Source organism: Salmo salar, chromosome ssa10, assembly GCF_905237065.1.
Source record: "Salmo salar chromosome ssa10, Ssal_v3.1, whole genome shotgun sequence".
NCBI lineage: Eukaryota > Metazoa > Chordata > Actinopteri > Salmoniformes > Salmonidae > Salmo > Salmo salar.
The window spans coordinates 43,075,242-43,096,248 of record NC_059451.1 but is presented as its reverse complement, the minus strand read 5'-3'; the positions used below and the strand labels follow the sequence as shown (position 1 = coordinate 43,096,248).

Below are 21,007 nucleotides of genomic sequence, written 5' to 3'. Positions count from 1 at the left end.
CAATGCACTTATTGATAAAGCCAGTGACTGATGTGGTGTACTCGTCAATGCCATCGGAAGAATCCTGGAACATGTTCCAGTCTGTGATAGCAAAACAGTCCTGTAGTTTAGCATCTGCTTCATCTGACCACTTTTTTATAGACTGAGTCACTGGTGCTTCCTGCTTTCATTTTTTCTTGTAAGCAGGAATCAGGAGGATAGAGTTGTGGTCGGATTTACCAAATGGAGGGTGAGGGAGAGCTTTGTATGCGTCTCTGTGTGTGGAGTACAGGTGATCTAGAATTTTTTTCCCTCTGGTTGCACATTTAACATGTTGATAGAAATTTGGTAGAACTGATTTAAGTTTCCCTGCATTAAAGTCTCCGGCCACTAGGAGCGCCACCTCTGGGTGAGTGGTTTCCTGTTTGCTTATTTCCTTATACAGCTGACTGAGTGCTGTCTTATTGCCACTGTCTCTGGTATAGCTGAAAACTCTCTAGGCAAGTAGTGTGGCCGGCAATTTATCACAACATACTCTACTTCAGGCGAGCAAAATCTAGAGACTTCCTTAGATTTCGTGCACCAGCTGTTGTTTACAAATATGCACAGACCGCCCCCCCCTCGTCTTACCGGAGTGTGCTGTTCTTTCCTGCCGGTGCAGCGTATATCCCGCTAGCTGAATATCCATGACGTCATTCAGCCACGATTCCGTGAAACATAGGATATTACAGTTCTTGATGTCCCGTTGGTAGGATATTCGTGATTGTACCTCGTCTAATTTATTGTCCAATGATTGCACGTTGGCGAGTAGTATTGATGGTAACGGCAGCTTTCCCAGTCGCCTTTGCCGGGTCCTGACCAGGCTCTGGCTCTTTGTCCTCTGTACCTGCGTCGCTTCCTCTTGCAAATAACGAGGATGACGGTCCTGTGGGGTGTTTGGGAGAATGTCTTGTGCGTCATCTTTGTTGTGGAAAAAATCTTTGTCTAATCCGAGGTGAGTGACCGCTGTCCTGATATCCAGAAGCTCTTTTTTGCCGTTAGATACGGTGCAGAAACATTATGTACAAAATAAGTTACAAATAACGCGAAAAAAACCCACATAGTAGCACAATTGGTTGTGCACCTGTAAAACTGCTGCCAGTTCTTCCAGCGCCATTTTATTTGTGGTCCTGGCAACTGGACCTTTTTTGCGACACCATTGTTTTTGTCTTGCTGAGATTTACTGTCAAGGCCCAGATCTGACAGAATCTGTGAAGAAGATGTAGGTACTGCTGTAGGCCCTCCTTGGTTGGAGACAGAAGCGCTAGATCATCAGCAAACAGTGGACATTTGACTTCAGATTCTAGTAGGGTGAGGCCGGGTGCTGCAGACTGTTCTAGTGCCCTCGCCAATTCTTTGATATATACGGTACCAGTCAAAAGTTTGAACAAACCTACTCATTCAAGGGTTTTTCTTTATTTGTACAATTTTTTACATTGTAGAATAATAGTGAAGACATCAAAACTATGAAATAACACATAAGGAATCATGTAGTAACCAAAAAAGTGTCAAATAAATCAAAAAATAGTTTATATTTGAGATTCTTCAAATAGCCACCCTTTGCCTTGATGACATCTTTGCACACTCTTGGCATTCTCTCAACCAGCTTCATGAGGTAGTCACCTGGAATGCATTTCATTTAACAGGTTTGCCTTGTTAAAAGTCCATTTGAGGAATTTCTTTCCTTCTTAATGCATTTGAGCCAATCAGTTTTGTTGTGACAAGGTAGGGGTGGTATAGAGAAGATAGCCCTATTTGGTAAAAGACCAAGTCCATATTATGGCAAGAACAGCTCGAATAAGCAAATAGAAATGACAGTCCATCATTACTTTAAGACATGAAGAGGATACGTTCATTTGAGTTACCAGCCTCAGAAATTGCAGCCCAAATAAATGCTTCACAGAGTTCAGTAACAAACACAACTCAATATCAACTGTTCAGAGGAGACTACTAAAGGACACCAATAAAAAGAAGAGACTTGCTTGGGCCAAAAAACATGAGCAATGGACATTAGACTGGTGGAAATCTGTCCTTTGGTCTTATGAGTCCAACTTTGAGATTTTTGGTTCCCACTATGAAGCATGGAGGAGGAGGTGTGAGGGTGCTTTGCTGGTGACACTGTGTGTGATTTATTTAGAATTCAAGGCACACTTAACCAGCATGATTGCCACAGCATTCTGCAGTGATACGCCATCCCATCTGGTTTGTGCTTAGTGGGACTATCATTTGTTTTTCAACAGGCCAATGACCCAACACACCGCCAGGCTGTGTAAGGGCTATTTGACCTCCACAATTGCCCAACCTCAACCCAATTGAGATGATTTGGTATGAGTTGGACCGCAGAATAAAGGAAAAGCAGCCAACAAGCACACAGCATGTGTGGGAACTTCTTCAAGACTGTTGGAAAAGCATTCCAGGTGAAGCTGGTTGAGAGAATGCCAAGAGTGTGCAAAGTTGTCATCGAGGCAAAGGGTGGCTACTTTGAAGAATATATTTTGATTTGTTTAACACTTTTTTGGTTACTACATGATTCTATATGTGCTATTTCATAGTTTTGATGTCTTCACTATAATTCTACAATGTACAAAATAGTTCAAATAAAGAAAAACCCTTGAATGAGTAGGTGTCCAAACTTTTGACTGGTAATGTATGTTGAAGAGGGTGGGGCTCAAGCTGCATCCGTCTCTCTCTCTCTCTCTCTATCTCTCTCTCTCTCTCTCGCTCTCACTGAGTGCACTTGTAGTTGGAGAGGAGTTAACTTTCCTCGTCATCAGTAGGGCTTGTGACACATAAACATTATGAACTTAATGGAGTGAACAGATTAAATACATTGACATCATTATTTTATGTCTTGTCTAGCTATCGTAAACACTTTAATTGCGGGATTAATATAAATACTTAAATTGAGTCTGAAGATTTGTTGTTAATGATCTTGTACTATTATAAATACTTACCATTTAATTTGGAAACTTGATATCAATTTGCCTGTTTCTCACATTAAAGTCTGGCCTTCCATAAGCACAGTACTTCAATAGACTGACTGATTATTATGCAATACTGTATAACAGCTTCTTTAACCTGACTCATTTGGACTGTCTGTAGGCAACCGGATAGGGTTGAGACATTTTATACACAGTAGATAGACAATGCTCATTTAGCCTCATTTAGTCAGTGTAAACGTTCTCACTTAATTGTAGCTTCTACTGTACATCTACACTACAGCTGGGTGATCACATCAGAAAACATCTGATCAACAACAGGTGGAATGTAGATGATTGTCTGCTCCATTTCAAACAGAAACAGTGTGACTTACTGTGTAATTGATTGGGTTACATCTCTCCTGTTCCACATTTAGCATTTGTGAACTGTGACACTGCAACTGAATTGAACGGTCATGAACTCTCTCGAACACATCAATAACAATCCCCCCCTCCCACTCTCTCTCTCTCTCTCTCCCCCCTGCCTCTTTTGCTCACTCTCTCCCCCCTCCCTCCCTCTCTCTCTCTCTCTCTCTCTCTCTCTCTCCCAGGGTCCTCAGGGGCAGAGGGGTACACCAGGGGTCCCAGGGCCAAAGGGCAGAAGGGTAAGATAACTATTTTTACCTCCCTCCTCCACTCTCTTTCCCTCCTCTGTTCTGTTCTACATGTCTCATCAGTAACAATGTGAGCTATAATGGACAACAGGAGCCTAACCTTGATTTAATCACGCAAACCTAACCCTGTTTTCATCATGCAACCTAACCCTGATTTAATCATGTAACCTAACCTTGATTTAATCACGCAAACCTAACCCTGTTTTCATCATGCACCTAACCCTGATTTAATCATGTAACCTAACCTTGATTTAATCACGCAAACCTAACCCTGTTTTCATCATGCACCTTACCCTGGTTTAATCATGCACCTAAACCCGATTTAATCATGCAACCTAACCCCGATTGAATCATGCACCTAACCCCAATTTAATCATGCACCAAACCCTGATTTAATCACGTAACCTAACCCTAATTTAATCATGCACCTAACCATGATTTAATCATGCACCTAACCCCAATTTAATCATGCACCAAACCCTGATTTAATCACGTAACCTAACCCTGATTTAATCATGCACCTAACCCTGATTTAATCATGTAACCTAATCTGATTTAACCATGCAACCTAACCCTGATTTTCCTTCCTCAAACACCAGTCTAACATTTCATATGTCTTCATCCCTGCTCAGTTAATCTCCAGGTTAGGGTGATTAACAGAGTGTTGCTTTATTAGATGCTGCTGATTGTTTTACAAGCCTCACAAAGAAGTGAATCAGAGATTATAGAGCTCAGGCGTAATGTTGAGCTCATGAGACACCTGGTGGCTGAGAGGAGTATGACACTGACACAAATAAACCATTTAGCCAATGCTTTTCCTTACGGGTAGTCCCGGGAATTGAACCCACTATCTTAGCGTTGCAAACACCATGCTCTACCAACTGAGCTACAGAGGACTACAGTACACTGATACAGTACTTTACATAGCAACCATGGGCTTAAAGAAGTAATGTATTTAACATGATCTAAGCTTTAAACACTATTGGAATCTTAAAGTCTGTTGTGTGAGACTGCATGAGAGACCCAGTCTATCAGCAGTAGTATCAACCAGAGAGCTGTGTGTTGACTGCATGAGAGATCCAGTCTATCAGCAGTAGTATCCACCAGAGAGCTGTGTGGTGACTGCATGAGAGATTCCGTCTATCAGCAGTAGTATCAACCAGAGTGCTGCGTGGTGACTGCATGAGAGATCCAGTCTATCAGCAGTAGTATCAACCAGAGAGCTGCGTGGTGACTGCATGAGAGATCCAGTCTATCAGCAGTAGTATCCACCAGAGAGCTGCGTGGTGACTGCATGAGAGATTCCGTCTATCAGCAGTAGTATCCACCAGAGAGCTGCGTGGTGACTGCATGAGAGATCCAGTCTATCAGCAGTAGTATCCACCAGAGAGCTGCGTGGTGACTGCATGAGAGATCCAGTCTATCAGCAGTAGTATCTACCAGAGAGCTGTGTGGTGACTGCATGAGAGATTCCGTCTATCAGCAGTAGTATCAACCAGAGAGCTGCGTGGTGACTGCATGAGAGATCCAGTCTATCAGCAGTAGTATCCACCAGAGAGCTATGTGGTGACTGCATGAGAGATCCAGTCTATCAGCAGTAGTATCCACCAGAGAGCTGTGTGGTGACTGCATGAGAGAACCAGTCTATCAGCAGTAGTATCCACCAGAGAGCTGTGTGGTGACTGCATGAGAGATCCAGTCTATCAGCAGTAGTATCCACCAGAGAGCTGTGTGGTGACTGCATGAGAGATCCAGTCTATCAGCAGTAGTATCCACCAGAGAGCTGTGTGGTGACTGCATGAGAGATTCAGTCTATCAGCAGTAGTATCCACCAGAGACTCGTGGTGACTGCATGAGAGATCCAGTCTATCAGCAGTAGTATCCACCAGAGAGCTGTGTGGTGACTGCATGAGAGATCCAGTCTATCAGCAGTAGTATCCACCAGAGAGCTATGTGGTGACTGCATGAGAGATCCAGTCTATCAGCAGTAGTATCCACCAGAGAGCTGCGTGGTGACTGCATGAGAGATCCAGTCTATCAGCAGTAGTATCCACCAGAGAGCTGTGTGGTGACTGGGCACTCTGTGTCACTCCTTAGCATTTCTCCTTTACTTTTCTCTGTCCGTTGACAAAGACACATCTGGGTGGAACTCTGCAGCTGACTGACCATGGCACCGACTGGACTGGCTACTGGCACCAGCCACCTGGCTGGCACTGGGGTGCCAACCCACATTGGCACCATAGATGGGCAGAGGCGCTTACTCTACCATCTAGTCACTGACGCAGAGTGCCCAGTCACATCACATCCTCTGCACAGTAGTCTGAACCATCTATCACTCTGTGAAAGGATTCACAGTAAATGTAGGAATCCACATTGGAGATAAATAAATCCCTACCCACAGACTAGTACAGACCACAGGAGGTGGAATGGTATCAAATACATCAAACACGTGGGTTCCAGGTGTTTGATGCCATTGCATTTGCTCCATTCTGGCCATTATTATTATTGTCATACCTCTACCGGTGTCCAGCCCACATGGGCTTACAAGACACTACAGAACAAAATAACATTTCACAAATTATACGCATACAATAATCATGGCCAGCTACCATCTAGCCACACTAAACAAACAGTACATTTCACAAACAGTACAGCTACCATCTAGCCTCACTACACAAACAGTACATTACACAAACAGTACAGCTACCATCTAGCCACACTACACAAACAGTACATTACACAAACAGTACAGCTACCATCTAGCCACACTACACAAACAGTACATTACACAAACAGTACAGCTACCATCTAGCCACACTACACAAACAGTACATTACACAAACAGTACAGCTACCATCTAGCCGCACTACACAAACAGTACATTACACAAACAGTACAGCTACCATCTAGCCGCACTACACAAACAGTACATTACACAAACAGTACAGCTACCATCTAGCCGCACTACACAAACAGTACATTACACAAACAGTACAGCTACCATCTAGCCACACTACACAAACAGTACAGCTACCATCTAGCCACACTACACAAACAGTACATTACACAAACAGTACAGTACAGCTACCATCTAGCCACACTACACAAACAGTACATTACACAAACAGTACAGCTACCATCTAGCCACACTACACAAACAGTACAGCTACCATCTAGCCGCACTACACAAACAGTACATTACACAAACAGTACAGCTACCATCTAGCCACACTACACAAACAGTACATTACACAAACAGTACAGCTACCATCTAGCCACATTACACAAACAGTACAGCTACCATCTAGCCGCACTACACAAACAGTACATTACACAAACAGTACAGCTACCATCTAGCCACACTACACAAACAGTACATTACACAAACAGTACAGCTACCATCTAGCCACACTACACAAACAGTACAGCTACCATCTAGCCGCACTACACAAACAGTACATTACACAAACAGTACAGCTACCATCTAGCCACACTACACAAACAGTACATTACACAAACAGTACAGCTACCATCTAGCCACACTACACAAACAGTACAGCTACCATCTAGCCACACTACACAAACAGTACAGCTACCATCTAGCCGCACTACACAAACAGTACATTACACAAACAGTACAGCTACCATCTAGCCGCACTACACAAACAGTACATTACACAAACAGTACAGCTACCATCTAGCCGCACTACACAAACAGTACAACAGTACAGCTACCATCTAGCCACACTACACAAACAGTACATTTCTCCTTCTCCTCCAGGCATTGTGAACAAACTGAGCAATCTCATATAGTGAAAAGCCCTCAGTCAGTTGGTGCAGTCAACACAGTTCACTGTGGTCCGCTAGCTCTGATATAATTAGAACATGCTAGCATTCTAGCTAGCTAGCTACATTCTGACGACATACTGTATATATGTCATTATGGCAAACATTCTGAATTCTACCTGATATCACTCAGTCTTCTCTCTCCTGAAGCACACAAACAAGATCTACTCTGTACACATGCTCCTACATAGGCTATGCATCACACCAACTTTCCTCTGCTTCACACAAACACTGAAAACACATAGCAGCACTTTACAATCACACACATTTGGATATTCGGTGGTTACTATAATCTACACTTGATTGCTTTCCCTGTTTTGGAAAATATAGACATACAGAGCCTTCGGAAAGTATTCAGACCCGTTGACCTTTTCCACATTTTGTTACTTTATAGCCTTATTCTAAAATGTATTAAATAGTTTTTTCCCTCATCAATCTACACACAATACCCCATAATGACAAAGCAAAAACAAGTGAAGACATTTTTGCAAATGTATAAAAAATGAACAACTGAAATATCACATTTACATAAGTATTCAGAACCTTTACTCAGTAGTTTGTTGAAGCACCTTTGGCAGTGATTACAGCCTCGAGTCTTCTTGGGTGTGACACTACAAGCTTGGCACACCTGTATTTTGGCAGTTTCTCCCATTCTTCTCTGCAGATCCTCTCAAGCTCTGTCAGGTTGGATGGGGAGAGTCGTTGCACAGCTATTTTCAGGTCCCTTCAAAGATGTTAGATCGGGTTCAAGTCCGGGCTCTGGCTGGGCCACTCAAAGTACATTCAGAGATTTGTCCCGAAGCCACTCCTGCATTGTATTGGCTGTGTGCTTAGGGTTGCTGTCCTGTTGGAAGGTGAACCTTCGCCCCAGCAGGTTTTCATCAAGGGTCTCTCTGTACTTTGCTCCGTTCATCTTTGCCTCGATCCGGAATAGTCTCCCAGTCCCTGCCCCTGAAAAACATCCCCACAGCATGATGCTGCCACCACCATGCTTCACTGTAGGGATGGTGCCAGATTTCCTCCAGACGTGACGCTTGGCATTCAGGTCAAATAGTTCAATCTTGGTTTCATCAGACCAGAGAATCTTGTTTCTCATGGTCTGAGAGTCTTTAGGTGCCTTTTCGCAAACTCCAAGTGGCCTGTCATGTGACTTTTACTGAGGAGAGGATTCCGTCTGGCCACTCCACCATAAAGGACACAATCCTGTGTCAGAGCTCTACAGACAATTACTTCGACTACATGGCTTGGTTTTTGCTCTGACATGCGCTGTTCACAGTGGGACCTTATATAGACAGGTGTGTGCCTTTCCAAATTATGTCCAATCAATTGAATTTACCACAGGTGGACTCCAATCAAGTTGTAGAAACATCGCATGGATTATTAATGAAAACAGGATGCACCTGAGCTAAATTTCGAGTCTCATAGCAAAGGGTCTGAATACTTATGTAAACCTGTTTTCGCTTTGTCATTATGGTGTATTGTGTGTAGATTGTTGAAGATATTTTTTTTATTTGTCCATTTTAGAATAAGGCTGTAACGTAACAAAATGTGGAAAAAGTCAAGGGGTCTGAATACGTTCCAAAGGCACTGTATGTGATCTGTCCACTGAATCACAACACTTCTATAACCAGAACAGCATTGTATTGTATGTGATCTGTCCACTGAATCACAACACTTCTATAACCAGAACAGCATTGTATTGTATGTGATCTGTCCACTGAATCACAACACTTCTATAACCAGAACAGCATTGTATTGTATGTGATCTGTCCACTGAATCACAACACTTCTATAACCAGAACAGCATTGTATTGTATGTGATCTGTCCACTGAATCACAACACTTCTATAACCAGAACAGCATTGTATTGTATGTGATCTGTCCACTGAATCACAACACTTCTATAACCAGAACAGCATTGTATTGTATGTGATCTGTCCACTGAATCACAACACTTCTATAACGAGAACAGCATTGTATTGTATGTGATCTGTCCACTGAATCACAACACTTCTATAACCAGAACAGCATTGTATTGTATGTGATCTGTCCACTGAATCACACCACTTCTATAACCAGAACAGCATTGTATTGTATGTGATCTGTCCACTGAATCACAAGACTTCTATAACCAGAACAGCATTGTATTGTATGTGATCTGTCCACTGAATCACAACACTTCTATAACCAGAACAGCATTGTATTGTATGTGATCTGTCCACTGAATCACAAGACTTCTATAACCAGAACAGCATTGTATTGTATGTGATCTGTCCACTGAATCACAACACTTCTATAACCAGAACAGCATTGTATTGTATGTGATCTGTCCACTGAATCACAACACTTCTATAACCAGAACAGCATTGTATTGTATGTGATCTGTCCACTGAATCACACCACTTCTATAACCAGAACAGCATTGTATTGTATGTGATCTGTCCACTGAATCACAACACTTCTATAACCAGAACAGCATTGTATTGTATGTGATCTGTCCACTGAATCACAACACTTCTATAACCAGAACAGCATTGTATTGTATGTGATCTGTCCACTGAATCACAACACTTCTATAACCAGAACAGCATTGTATTGTGTGTGATCTGTCCACTGAATCACAACACTTCTATAACCAGAACAGCATTGTATTGTATGTGATCTGTCCACTGAATCACAACACTTCTATAACCAGAACAGCATTGTATTGTATGTGATCTGTCCACTGAATCACAACACTTCTATAACCAGAACAGCATTGTTCAGTAACAATAAATGTAATGAACGTGTTGTGTCGGCAGTGATTTGATTACACGCTGGTATTTTGGAACAGCTGTTCTGATATAAACATGCATGACGTGCTGCTGTGATGTTTATCTCTCGTGTCCAACAGGCTAAAGTACTTTACAGCAGCAAAGTGAAACAGCTCAGCTTGCTGCCAGTCTACGCCTCCACAGGGCCAATCCAATAGTTGTTATCCTAACCTTATTATGACCTTCTCTTATGGTTTAACCGTCTGAGCTATAAAGAAATCAAGTCTGGATGATAAAATGTGGCATACTTGAACTAGGCCAAATCAGGAAGCATCGCATTCCTTAGGTAACGTTTACAATTCATGATGTCACAATTTACAGTAGGAGAAAAGAAAGTGCATTCTAGAAAAAGTCGCTTTCACCCCTCTTATCGCTCTCTCTCTGATATCTAATCCCCGACAGCAATAATACCTTTACAGATTAATTAAGTCTGCTGCTTTAATGATATTACATAACTATATAAGATATTACATACATATAATAGATATTTCATAAATATATGTGATATTACATAAATGTATAGATATTACATTACTATATGAGATATTACATAAATATATGAGATATTACATAAATATATGAGATATTACCTGCAGATAAAATATGTCCCAGTAGTAACTATACACTGAGTGTACAAAACATTAAGAACACTTACTCTTTCCATGAAATCCAGGTGAAAGCTATGATCCCTTATTGATGTCACTTGTTTAAATCCACTTCAATCAGTGTAGATGAAGGAGAGGAAACAGGTTAAAGAAGGATTTTTAAGCCTTTAGACAATTTAGACATGGATTGTGTATGTGTGCCATTCAGAGGGTAAATGGGCAAGACAAAAGATTTAAGTGCCTTTGAACGGGTTATGGTAGTAGGTGCCAGGCGCACCGGTTTGAGTGTGTCAAGAACTACAACGCTGCTGGATTTTTCACGCTCAGCAGTTTCCCATGTGTATCAAGAATGGTCCACCACCCAAAGGACATCCAGCCAACTTGATACAACTGTGGGAAGCATTAGAGTCAACATGGGCCAGCATCCCTGTGGAATGCTTTTGACACCTTGTAGAGTCCATGCCCCGATGAATTGAGACTGTTCTGAGGGCAAAAGGGCACGGGGTTGTTCCTAATGTTTGGTGTGCTCAGTGTGTATGGACTAACTACAGTAGTACTACAGTATAAACTATTACCTGCAGACAGAAGCTAGGAGACAATAGTTCCCCATGACGCATCATCTTTTAGCTCTTGACCTGTCTATGTGTCTTTCAGTTGTCCTCATTGACCTCACAATGTGTTACTATGTCACTTGGCTCACTCAATTGACCAATCAAAGCAGGGATTGAATTTGAATTGGATTTAGTATAAATTATAAGTGTGTTTGGCTACTGTTCTAATCCATAGAACTGATTGAGCCAAGCGTTTGTAATAGGGCACAGTTAGTGCCTGTTAACAACCCTGAATGAACCATTCACCCAACTGTACAGTTTTAGGATCAAGTAAAAGAAAGTTACAATTTCCAATTCAGCAAATGAGATTTAGCTTAGCTCTACTCGCTTCATTTGGCCTGACAAGTGGTGGCTCTGCTCTCGTTTTGCTTGGCCTTGACAGCCAGGTGGACATCCAGCCATGTGAGGCGGAGACCCATACAGTACATCCACTCACTCAAATGTCTGTGTTGAATAGTTTTATGAGTAAGTAAACACTTCTTTTTACTGTTTGACTTATTTCCCCGCTGTATCCTTGGCCTGCCCTGAACCAAGGTACAGGAAGTGTAGCGTCCACTACAAGAAGACAGAGTAGTCCAGTAAAGCACACACTCAGACGGATGATCCGGCAGTTGCTTGTGTTTTCCTCCTCCAAAACACAGGCACTAAGTACCACTGAATGTGGCCTGATGGTATAGCATTTAGCTTTTTGTGTGTAGGTGAGAGAGAGCGAGAGAGAGAGAGAGAGAGAGAGAGAGAGAGAGAGAGAGGAAGGAGAGGTTGCAAAGGTCAGCAGGTAACCCCCAGTTAGACACAGACAAAGAAGAAGCTGATTACTCCCAAGTTGTTGATGTTATGCAGTCCAACTGTCTGTCTGTGGATGTGTTTTAAGACGAAAAGGGCCTGCACAGTAGACTGCTACCATGTGCTGCTCCTAACACCAATGCCCTTATGTGTTTGATACTCCCCATGCTCTCGCCTCCTCCACCCATTCTTTTATTGAGACACTCTAGATGATTTGGTTACGCCCATATCCCATATTGTACACTGCTAAGTACAGTAGGTATGGGTGGGTTTGCGTGGTTGTGTGGGTGGGTGTGAGAGTGTGGGTGGATGTGTGCTTGTATTTACGAGTGCCGTTGTGTGATGTGATGGCTGAGTGGTTTGTAAACCATGCATACAGAGAGGGCTAAGCTATTTGTGTGTCATAGGGGCCCAGGGATACACACACACACACACACACACACACACATACACACATACACACACACAGAGTGCTAAGCGGCTGTGTTTCTGTGTCATAGGGGCCGAGGGGTGCAGACGGTCCACTAGGGGAACCAGGGCCTGAGGGCACCAAGGTAAACATCTTCTCACCCTCAGAAGAACATTATACTGAATGTCCTCTTTCTACCTGACTGAAAAACCTTGTTCTGTGCACTTTGACCTGATTAAAAATCTATTTGTTGCCTCACTAAGATCTCTCTTTATTCCTCTCTATCTCTCTCTCTTTTCGCTCTTCTGCAGGGAGAGCAGGGGGAAGGTGGAAAGAAAGGGGAGCCTGGGTTCATAGTGAGTACTCTGCATTACCTGTCTGCTTTGAATGAGTTTACTTTCTACCACAGACCCAGCACAGGCCTCAAGAACATATGTGCTTTTAATTTAACATCAGAAATGTATGTACAACGTCTGTGTGTGTGTGTCTGTGTGTGTGTGTGTGTGTGTGTGTGTGTGTGTGTGTGTGTGTGTGTGTGTGTGTGTGTGTGTGTGTGTGTGTGTGTGTGTGTGTGTGTGTGTGTGTGTGTGTGTGTGTGTGTGTGTGTGTGTGTGTGTGTGAGTTTGCTCCTGTCCTGTGTGTTTCTGCACATGACTCTGTCCCTATACCGATTAGAGGGCACATTGAATAGGGTGCAGGAGGCCACTTACGATGACAAAATAATTGGATCTCTACAGAAAGTCCCTTATGGTTCACCAGAGGCAAGAATGAGGCCAGAATGAGGCAGGGTTATTTCCTGTATCACCCCTGCTGACCAATTACAGGCCAGAATGAGGCAGCGCTTCTTCCTGTATCACTCCTGCTGACCAATGACAGGCCAGAATGAGGCAGAGTTACTTCCTGTATCACCCCTGCTCCTGCATTCATTCTACACAACAGACTCCACTGTGTAGGAAACCTACCCCAATATATTCAGCATGTGTGATTATTCCTACATCTGAGTGAAAAGGTTACACTTGGGCCACCATAACCTGACGTTTAAATTGCCATTAAGATCTGTGTGGGAGATCGGTAGACTTTAATTAACGGTTTTATTTGCAGAGGGTGCCATTCTTCTGATGGCTGTATCAAGTTATAGTCAATTAAAAACCTCTTCCAGCTCACAGTAACGAAACCTGAGCTATGTCAATAAAGACCTGCAGCATGCAAGAGGAAAATGTGCCCTGCTCTGTATTTTAACTCTAATCAATGTGTTGCTTTTTATTTGGGCTGAAAAACATGAAAAACCTACCCTCTGGCTTTATATTTGCTAGCGTCATTGTCTCCATTTTGGTTGGGGGATTTCATTAAAACACAACCTGTAGATGGGTAGAGCCATTGGTTGGATGGAGAGAGTTTATGAAGGTAGATTATAGTGAGTCATTTTTTTGTCATCATTTTGGATGAATCTAGATGAGTGTAATGGTTCCTAACATGATGGACCAGTGCACCCGTGTCATCTCTAGCTTTGATGTCCTGTGTTCTAACATTATGTGTGTTCTAGTATTGAAAAATGGACAACAAAGTATCTCTTCTAGTCTTTCTTTGATGTCTTCAATGGCATTTCTTTAACAGAGGATAGATAGTTCAGTTTGGAGCAGTAATGTTAACACATGTAACTGACAAAATAATGGAAACACTTGAGTAAATGAGAGATACAAAGTATATTGAAAGCAGATGCTTCCACACAGGTGTGGTCCCTGACTTAATTAAGCAATTTGATGAGCATGAAAACAATGTGAACCATATGCCATGGCCGTCTCAGTCATCAGATCTCAATCCAATTGAACACTTATGGGAGATTCTGGAGCTGCCCCTGAGACAGCGTTTTCCACCGCCATCAACAAAACACCAAATGATGGAATATCTCGTGGAAGAATGGTGTCGCACAAATCTGTTTACATACCTGTTAGTGAGCATTTCTCCATCCACCTGATCTATCAAGAAGCTGATTAAACAGCATGATCATTACACAGGTGCACCGTGAGCTGGGGACAGTAAAAGGCCACTCTAAAATGTGCAGTTTTGTCACACAACACAAGGCCATCACAAGGATATCTCAAGTTTTGAGGGAGTGTGCAATTAGCATGCTGACTGCAGGAATGTCCCCCTGAGCTGTTGCCAGAGAATTGAATGTTCATTTCTCTACCCTAAACCACCTCCAATGTCGTTTTAGAGAATTTGGCAGTACGTCTAACCGGCCTCACAACTGCAGACCACGTGTAACCACGCCAGCCTTGGACCTCCACATCCGGCTTCTTCACCTGTGGGATCGTCTGATCCCAGCCACCCGGACAGCTGATGAAACTGTGGGTTTGCGCAACCGAAGAATTTCTGCTTGTGTTCGTCATCCTCACCAGGTCTTGACCTGACTGCAGTTCGGCGTAGTAACCAACTTCAGTGGGAAAATCCTCACCTTCGATGGCCACTGGCACGCTGAAGAAGTGTGCTCTTCACAGATGAATCCCGGTTTCAACTGTCCGGGCAGATGGCAGATGGCAGACTGCGTGTATGGTGTCCTGTGCGCAAGCGGTTTGCTGATGTCAACGTTGTGAACAGAGTGCCCCATGGTGGCAGTGGGGTTTTGGTATGGGCAGGCATAAGCTACGGACAACAAACACAATTGCATTTTATCCTGAGGCCCTTTGTTGTGCCATTCATCCGCCGACATCACCTCATGTTTCAGCATGATAAAGCAAGGCTCCATGTCGCAAGGATCTGTACACAATTCCTGTAAGCTGAAAATGTCCCAGTTCTTCCATGGAATGCATACTCACCAGACATGTCACCCATTGAGCATGTGTGGGATGCTCTGGATCGACGTGTACGACAGTGTTCCAGTTCCCGCCAATATCCAGCAACTTCGCACAGGAGTGGAACAATGTTCCACAGGCCACAATCAACAGCCTGATCAACTCTAGGTGAAGGAAATGTGTCGCGCTGCATGAGGCAAGTGGTGGTAACACCAGATACTGACTGGTTTTCTGATCCACGCCCATAGATTAGGGCCTACTGAATTTATTTCAATTGACAAATTTCCTTATAGGAACTGTAACTCAGTAAAATATTTGAAATTGTTGCATGTTGCGTTTATATTTTTGTTCAGTATAATACATTTACATTTTTGTAAGGGTTGATACATTTTTCGTAAAGGGAAAATCAAGTCTGAAATTTCAGAGGAAATTACAAACTTCAGAAGCCTTTTAAAACCTCAAATATACTACAAGTTTTAAATGTGCGGCACTGCAGGTAAGTTCTCCTGCAATGTGGTGATCAAATTAAGATCCTACATCTGTAATACGAACTAGTGCACGTAGTCCACTAGGGACGGTACTGTATAACTGGTACACTCATCATGCAATTATCCCGGCAGGGGTGGGCAATTCCAGTCCTCGGGGGCCTGATTGGTGTTGCAGTTTTTCCCCAACCCCAGCTAACACACCTGACTCAAATAATCAACTAATCATGATCTTTAGGTTAGAACGCAATTTGATTTATCAGCTGTGTTTGCTAGGGCTGGAGAAACATTGTGACACCAATCAGGCCCCTGAGGACTGGAGTTTCCCACCCCTGAATTGTTGGGACTCAACCATCTATTCCATGCCTTTCCTCTTGCAGGGTAAAGCTGGCGGTCCAGGGGAGAGAGGCCTACCAGGGAAAGCTGTGAGTACCTTACATTACATTCACCTACACACTGTATCGCCATTACTTTGACAGGTTTGATTGACAGGTTTGGTTGACCTGTTTGATTGACAGGTTTGATTGACATGAGGTAAAGAGACCAACACCAGAGCTACATGAGACTATGTATTAAAAGTCCCGCCCTATAAAGAATTTTGACCACAGTTTTCTACCTGTTATATAGGCTCCCATTACAATTATTTCCACCACACTTTCTACCTGTAATATATGCACCCATTACAATTATTTCCACCACAGCTTTCTACCTGTAATATAATCCTTGCCCTATAAATTATTTCCACCACAGATTTCTACCTGTAATACAGTCCCAGCCCTATAAAGAACTTCCACCACAGCTTTCTACCTGAAATATAGTCCCCCATTAAAATAATTTCCACCACAGATTTCTACCTGTAAAATAATCCTGGCCCTATAAAGAATTTCCACCACTTCTTTCTACTTGTAATATACTGTAGGTCCCATTACAATCATTTCCACCACAGTTTTCTACCTGTAATATAGGCCCCGATTAAAATGATTTCCACCACAGCTTCAAATTTCTACCTGTAATATAGTCCCCCATTTAAAGGTGGTGTATAAAATACTAATTTCATCCATTAAAATAGCCTAGATTGATATTGTGTGTGTGTGTGTGTGTGTGTGTGTGTGTGTGTGTGTGTGTGTGTGTGTGTGTGTGTGTGTGTGTGTGTGTGTGTGTGTGTGTGTGTGTGTGTGTGTGTGTGTGTGTGTGTGTGTGCAGGCACATATCTTAAATCAGAGTTATTTTTATGCGCTCTAGAGAATAACATATACTTAGTTTTACCTACATTTAGTAGAGTACCGAAATGAAGCTCCTCACAAGCTAGCAGTGAACATTTTGCAGAAACATAACGCTTTGTTGCATATCTCACTGCTTTCTTCCATGTGCTGTTCCCTCCTGATTCCAAATAATTAACACTTCTTAATATTAATTCAATGGATAGTGGTCAGTAAACCCATGGAATATGGTGTCAATAATATATTTTTTAAATCTATTAGCATGTGCAAATGAAGTGCATAACTATATCGTAATTTTCCATTAAGAAAAATTGTTGGGAAAAGTATTTTTAATTTTATTGCAATGTTTTCAGAAACCATGTCCAATATTTGATTGGCAACAAAAAAAGTTGATGATGGTCACGTTACTGCTAACTAATGTGAGCTAGTCATGCAGCGCGCAAATTCTAGTTATGTGCAGTATAGCAGGATTGGGATTTTAGGCTGCCATCCTTTGGATTATGTTGGAACTGCGTAAATGACACAACTTTTGCAGATAATGTGTTAAAACGCAGGCACCAAACACGCTTGAAAATCATGATTTTATAATATTTGTGGTAATAAATCACAAATTCCAAGGTCAATTAGCTACAGGACAATACTTCTACCTAATTAATTACACAAAAACAAATACACCCCCTCGAACAGCCCTGTAGAAACAACACTTCACAATTTTACACACATGTACCAGCATACAATCCTTTCTCCAAATAAAGATTCACAGTGTTTGCGAGTTATATTACACAGTACTAGGATGTTAGTCCATCCATAAAGATTAGAAATTATACAAAATTAAACTGTAGGTGCAAACCTGTCTATGACTTCACTCTTTCCCAAAGAGTTAGTATGTATATCTTTGTCAATTGTTATGATGCAATCTATCTTGGGTCATTGGGCTTCTAAGCCAGGTATGTAGATGTCTTAATTAATGCACTGAAAGATGTCTCACAAATGCTAACTGGGATGGTCAGAGCGGCCTGTATGATTGCCTTCAGTGATGGGAACATATCAGGGTCTAACAATTTATACACACAGGACATGTCAAAAGTGGTATCTTTCTTTTTTTGAGAGGTAATGTTTAGCAAGGACTACCTTCTCTGGCTTGAGAGGAATATGCCATGTTTGTATTGTGTGGGCCTCCCCTCTCTATGTTCTCTCTCTGTCCTGCCTGGTAACCTCTCTCTGTGTTCACTCTGTCCTGTCTGCTAACCTCTCTTCCTTGCTGTCTGCAGTTCTGCTTCCCTGGATCTCCTATATTATTACACAGACGGCATAGTATCAGTGCCGTAGCAATATGGAGTATCCTGAACAGACAAACACACAGAGAAGCAATATATGCACACATACACAACATGAACAACAGGCAAATAATGTTTACCTGAATTTTTTCACTCAATATTAAACCTGATTAACATTAAAATGTCTTACCCTTCACAAACCACAATACCTGTGTTCTCTCTGTTGCTTTAGCAACAAAATCGAAATGCGTGCAGCCATGGGGCAAAACAGATGAGGTTGGCTTCAATTGTTAACATGTAAGCTTTATTTAGTCTCCAATGTTTATTGAAAACAAATACATTTGCACAATGACCACTTGTTGTTTCAAAAACATTGTTAGAGTTATTGGTTAGCTAGCCGGCGAATGTTTGCCGTATTTGCATTGTCATGAAATCAGTCAAAACACCTCAAAACAAGACATGGTATTAATAACTTCATGAAACATGCTGAAATAAGCCATGGATTATTCCCCACATGGCAGTGTCATTCTTGCTCGTTTTCGTGACGTTGTCAGCCAACCCATCTATGTAGCTAGATGCTAAATAATTATATTGTAGACTCACACACACACACACTCACAATGTATTCACTTACTCCTGCAAATACAACAACCGTCTCTGTGTTTACTGAGCTGCATCTTCAATTCCGTATGTCCATCTTCTATAAATTGGAAAAAAATTACTCAACTATCCAGCTTTGTTTTTCAACAGATAGCTACAGTTGAAGTCGGAAGTGTACATACACTTAGGTTGGCGTCATTAAAACTAGTTTTTCAACCACTCCCCAAATTTCCTGTTAACAAACTATAGTTTTGGCAAGTCGGTTAGGACATCTACTTTGTGCATAACACAAGTCATTTTTCCAACAATTGTTTACAGACATTATTTCACTTATAATTCACTGTATCACAATTCCAGTGGGTCAGACGTTTACATACACTCAGTTGACTGTGCCTTTAAACAGCTTGGAAAATTCCAGAAAATGATGTCATGGCTTTAGAAGCTTCTGAAATGCTAATTGACATCATTTGAGTCAACTGGAGGTGTACCTGTGGATGTATTTCAAGGCCCACCTTCAAACTCAGTCCCTCTTTGCTTGACATCATGGGAAAACCAAAAGAAATCAGCCAAATGCCTGAAGGTACCTTGTCCATCTGTACTAACAATAGTACGCAAGTATAAACACCATGGGACCACATAGCCATCATACCGCTCAGGAAGGAGACGCGTTCTGTCTCCTAGAGATGAACCTACTTTGGTGCGAAAAGTGCAAATCAATCCCAGAACAACAGCAAAGGACCTTGTGAAGATGCTGGAGGAAACAGGTACAAAAGTATCTATATCCACAGTAAAAACGAGTCCTATATCGACATAACCTGAAAGGCCGCTCAGCAAGGAAGAAGCCACTGCTCAAAAACCGCCATAAAAAAAGCCAGACTACGGTTTGCAACTGCACATGGGGACAAAGATCATACTTTTTTGGAGAAATGTCCTCTGGTCTGATGAAACAAAAATAGAAAAGTTTGGCCATAATGACCATCGTTATGTTTGGAGGAAAAAGGGGGAGGCTTGCAAGCTGAAGAACACCATCCCAACCGTGAAGCACGGGGGTGGCAGCATCATGTTGTGGGGGTGATTTGCTGCAGGAGGGACTGGTGCGCTTCACAAAATAGATGGCATCATGTGGGAGGAAAATGATGTGGATATATTGAAGCAACATCTCAAGGCATCAGTCAGGAAGTTAAAGCTTGGTTGCAAATGGGTCTTCCAAATGGACAATGACCCCAAGCATACTTCCAAAGTTGTGGCAAAATGGCTTTAGGACAATAAAGTCAAGGTATTGGAGTGGCCATCACAAAGCCCTGACCTCAATCCCATAGAACATTTGTGGCCAGAACTGAAAAAGCGTGTGCGAGCAAGGAGGCCTACAAACCTGACTCAGTTACACCAGCTCTGTCAGGGGGAATGGGCCAAAATTCACCCAATTTATTGTGGGAAGCTTGTGGAAGGCTACACGAAATGCTTGACCCAAGTTAAACAATTTAAAGGCAATGCTACCAAATACTAATTGAGTGTATGTAAACTTCTGACCCACTGGGAATGTGATGAATGAAATAAAAGCTGAAATAAACCATTCTCTCTACTATTATTCTGACATTTCACAATCTTCATGTTAGCTAGCTAACTTTATTAGCAATGTTTTGCATATTTGGACAATACTTGATTAGACAGTAATTGGTTAGTTAGTGATACTTTGTCGGGTGGTGAACAGAGGTCCAGCAGTTTCATTCAGTGTCCAGATATCTAATCAGTAACTGTACTGTCAAAACCCTGCTCATGAAATCTGCTAGCTAGACTGAGTAGTCCCTCACATTAGTTAGTTAGTCAGTCAGTCAGTCAGTAGTCAGTTAGTTAGTTAGTTAGTTAGTTAGTTAGCTTAACATTATCTGTCAGTGCAGCTTTTGAGTCAATATGTTGAAATGTAAGTTACTCAAATCTGGCTTACTGTGAGGTCAA

At 42.1% G+C, this 21,007-nt stretch overlaps 1 protein-coding gene across 1 annotated transcript in view; it reads left to right on the top strand.

The window, feature by feature from the left end:
• Positions 1–21,007, top strand: part of LOC106560452 (collagen alpha-1(XXIV) chain) — a 199,288-nt gene that overhangs the window by 113,804 nt on the left and 64,477 nt on the right. Inside the window, exons 28-31 of the mRNA XM_014123375.2 lie at positions 3,548–3,601; positions 12,769–12,822; positions 12,989–13,033; positions 16,335–16,379. Of these exons, the coding sequence (XP_013978850.2) occupies positions 3,548–3,601; positions 12,769–12,822; positions 12,989–13,033; positions 16,335–16,379 (198 nt within the window). The remainder of the gene's footprint in view (positions 1–3,547; positions 3,602–12,768; positions 12,823–12,988; positions 13,034–16,334; positions 16,380–21,007) is intronic.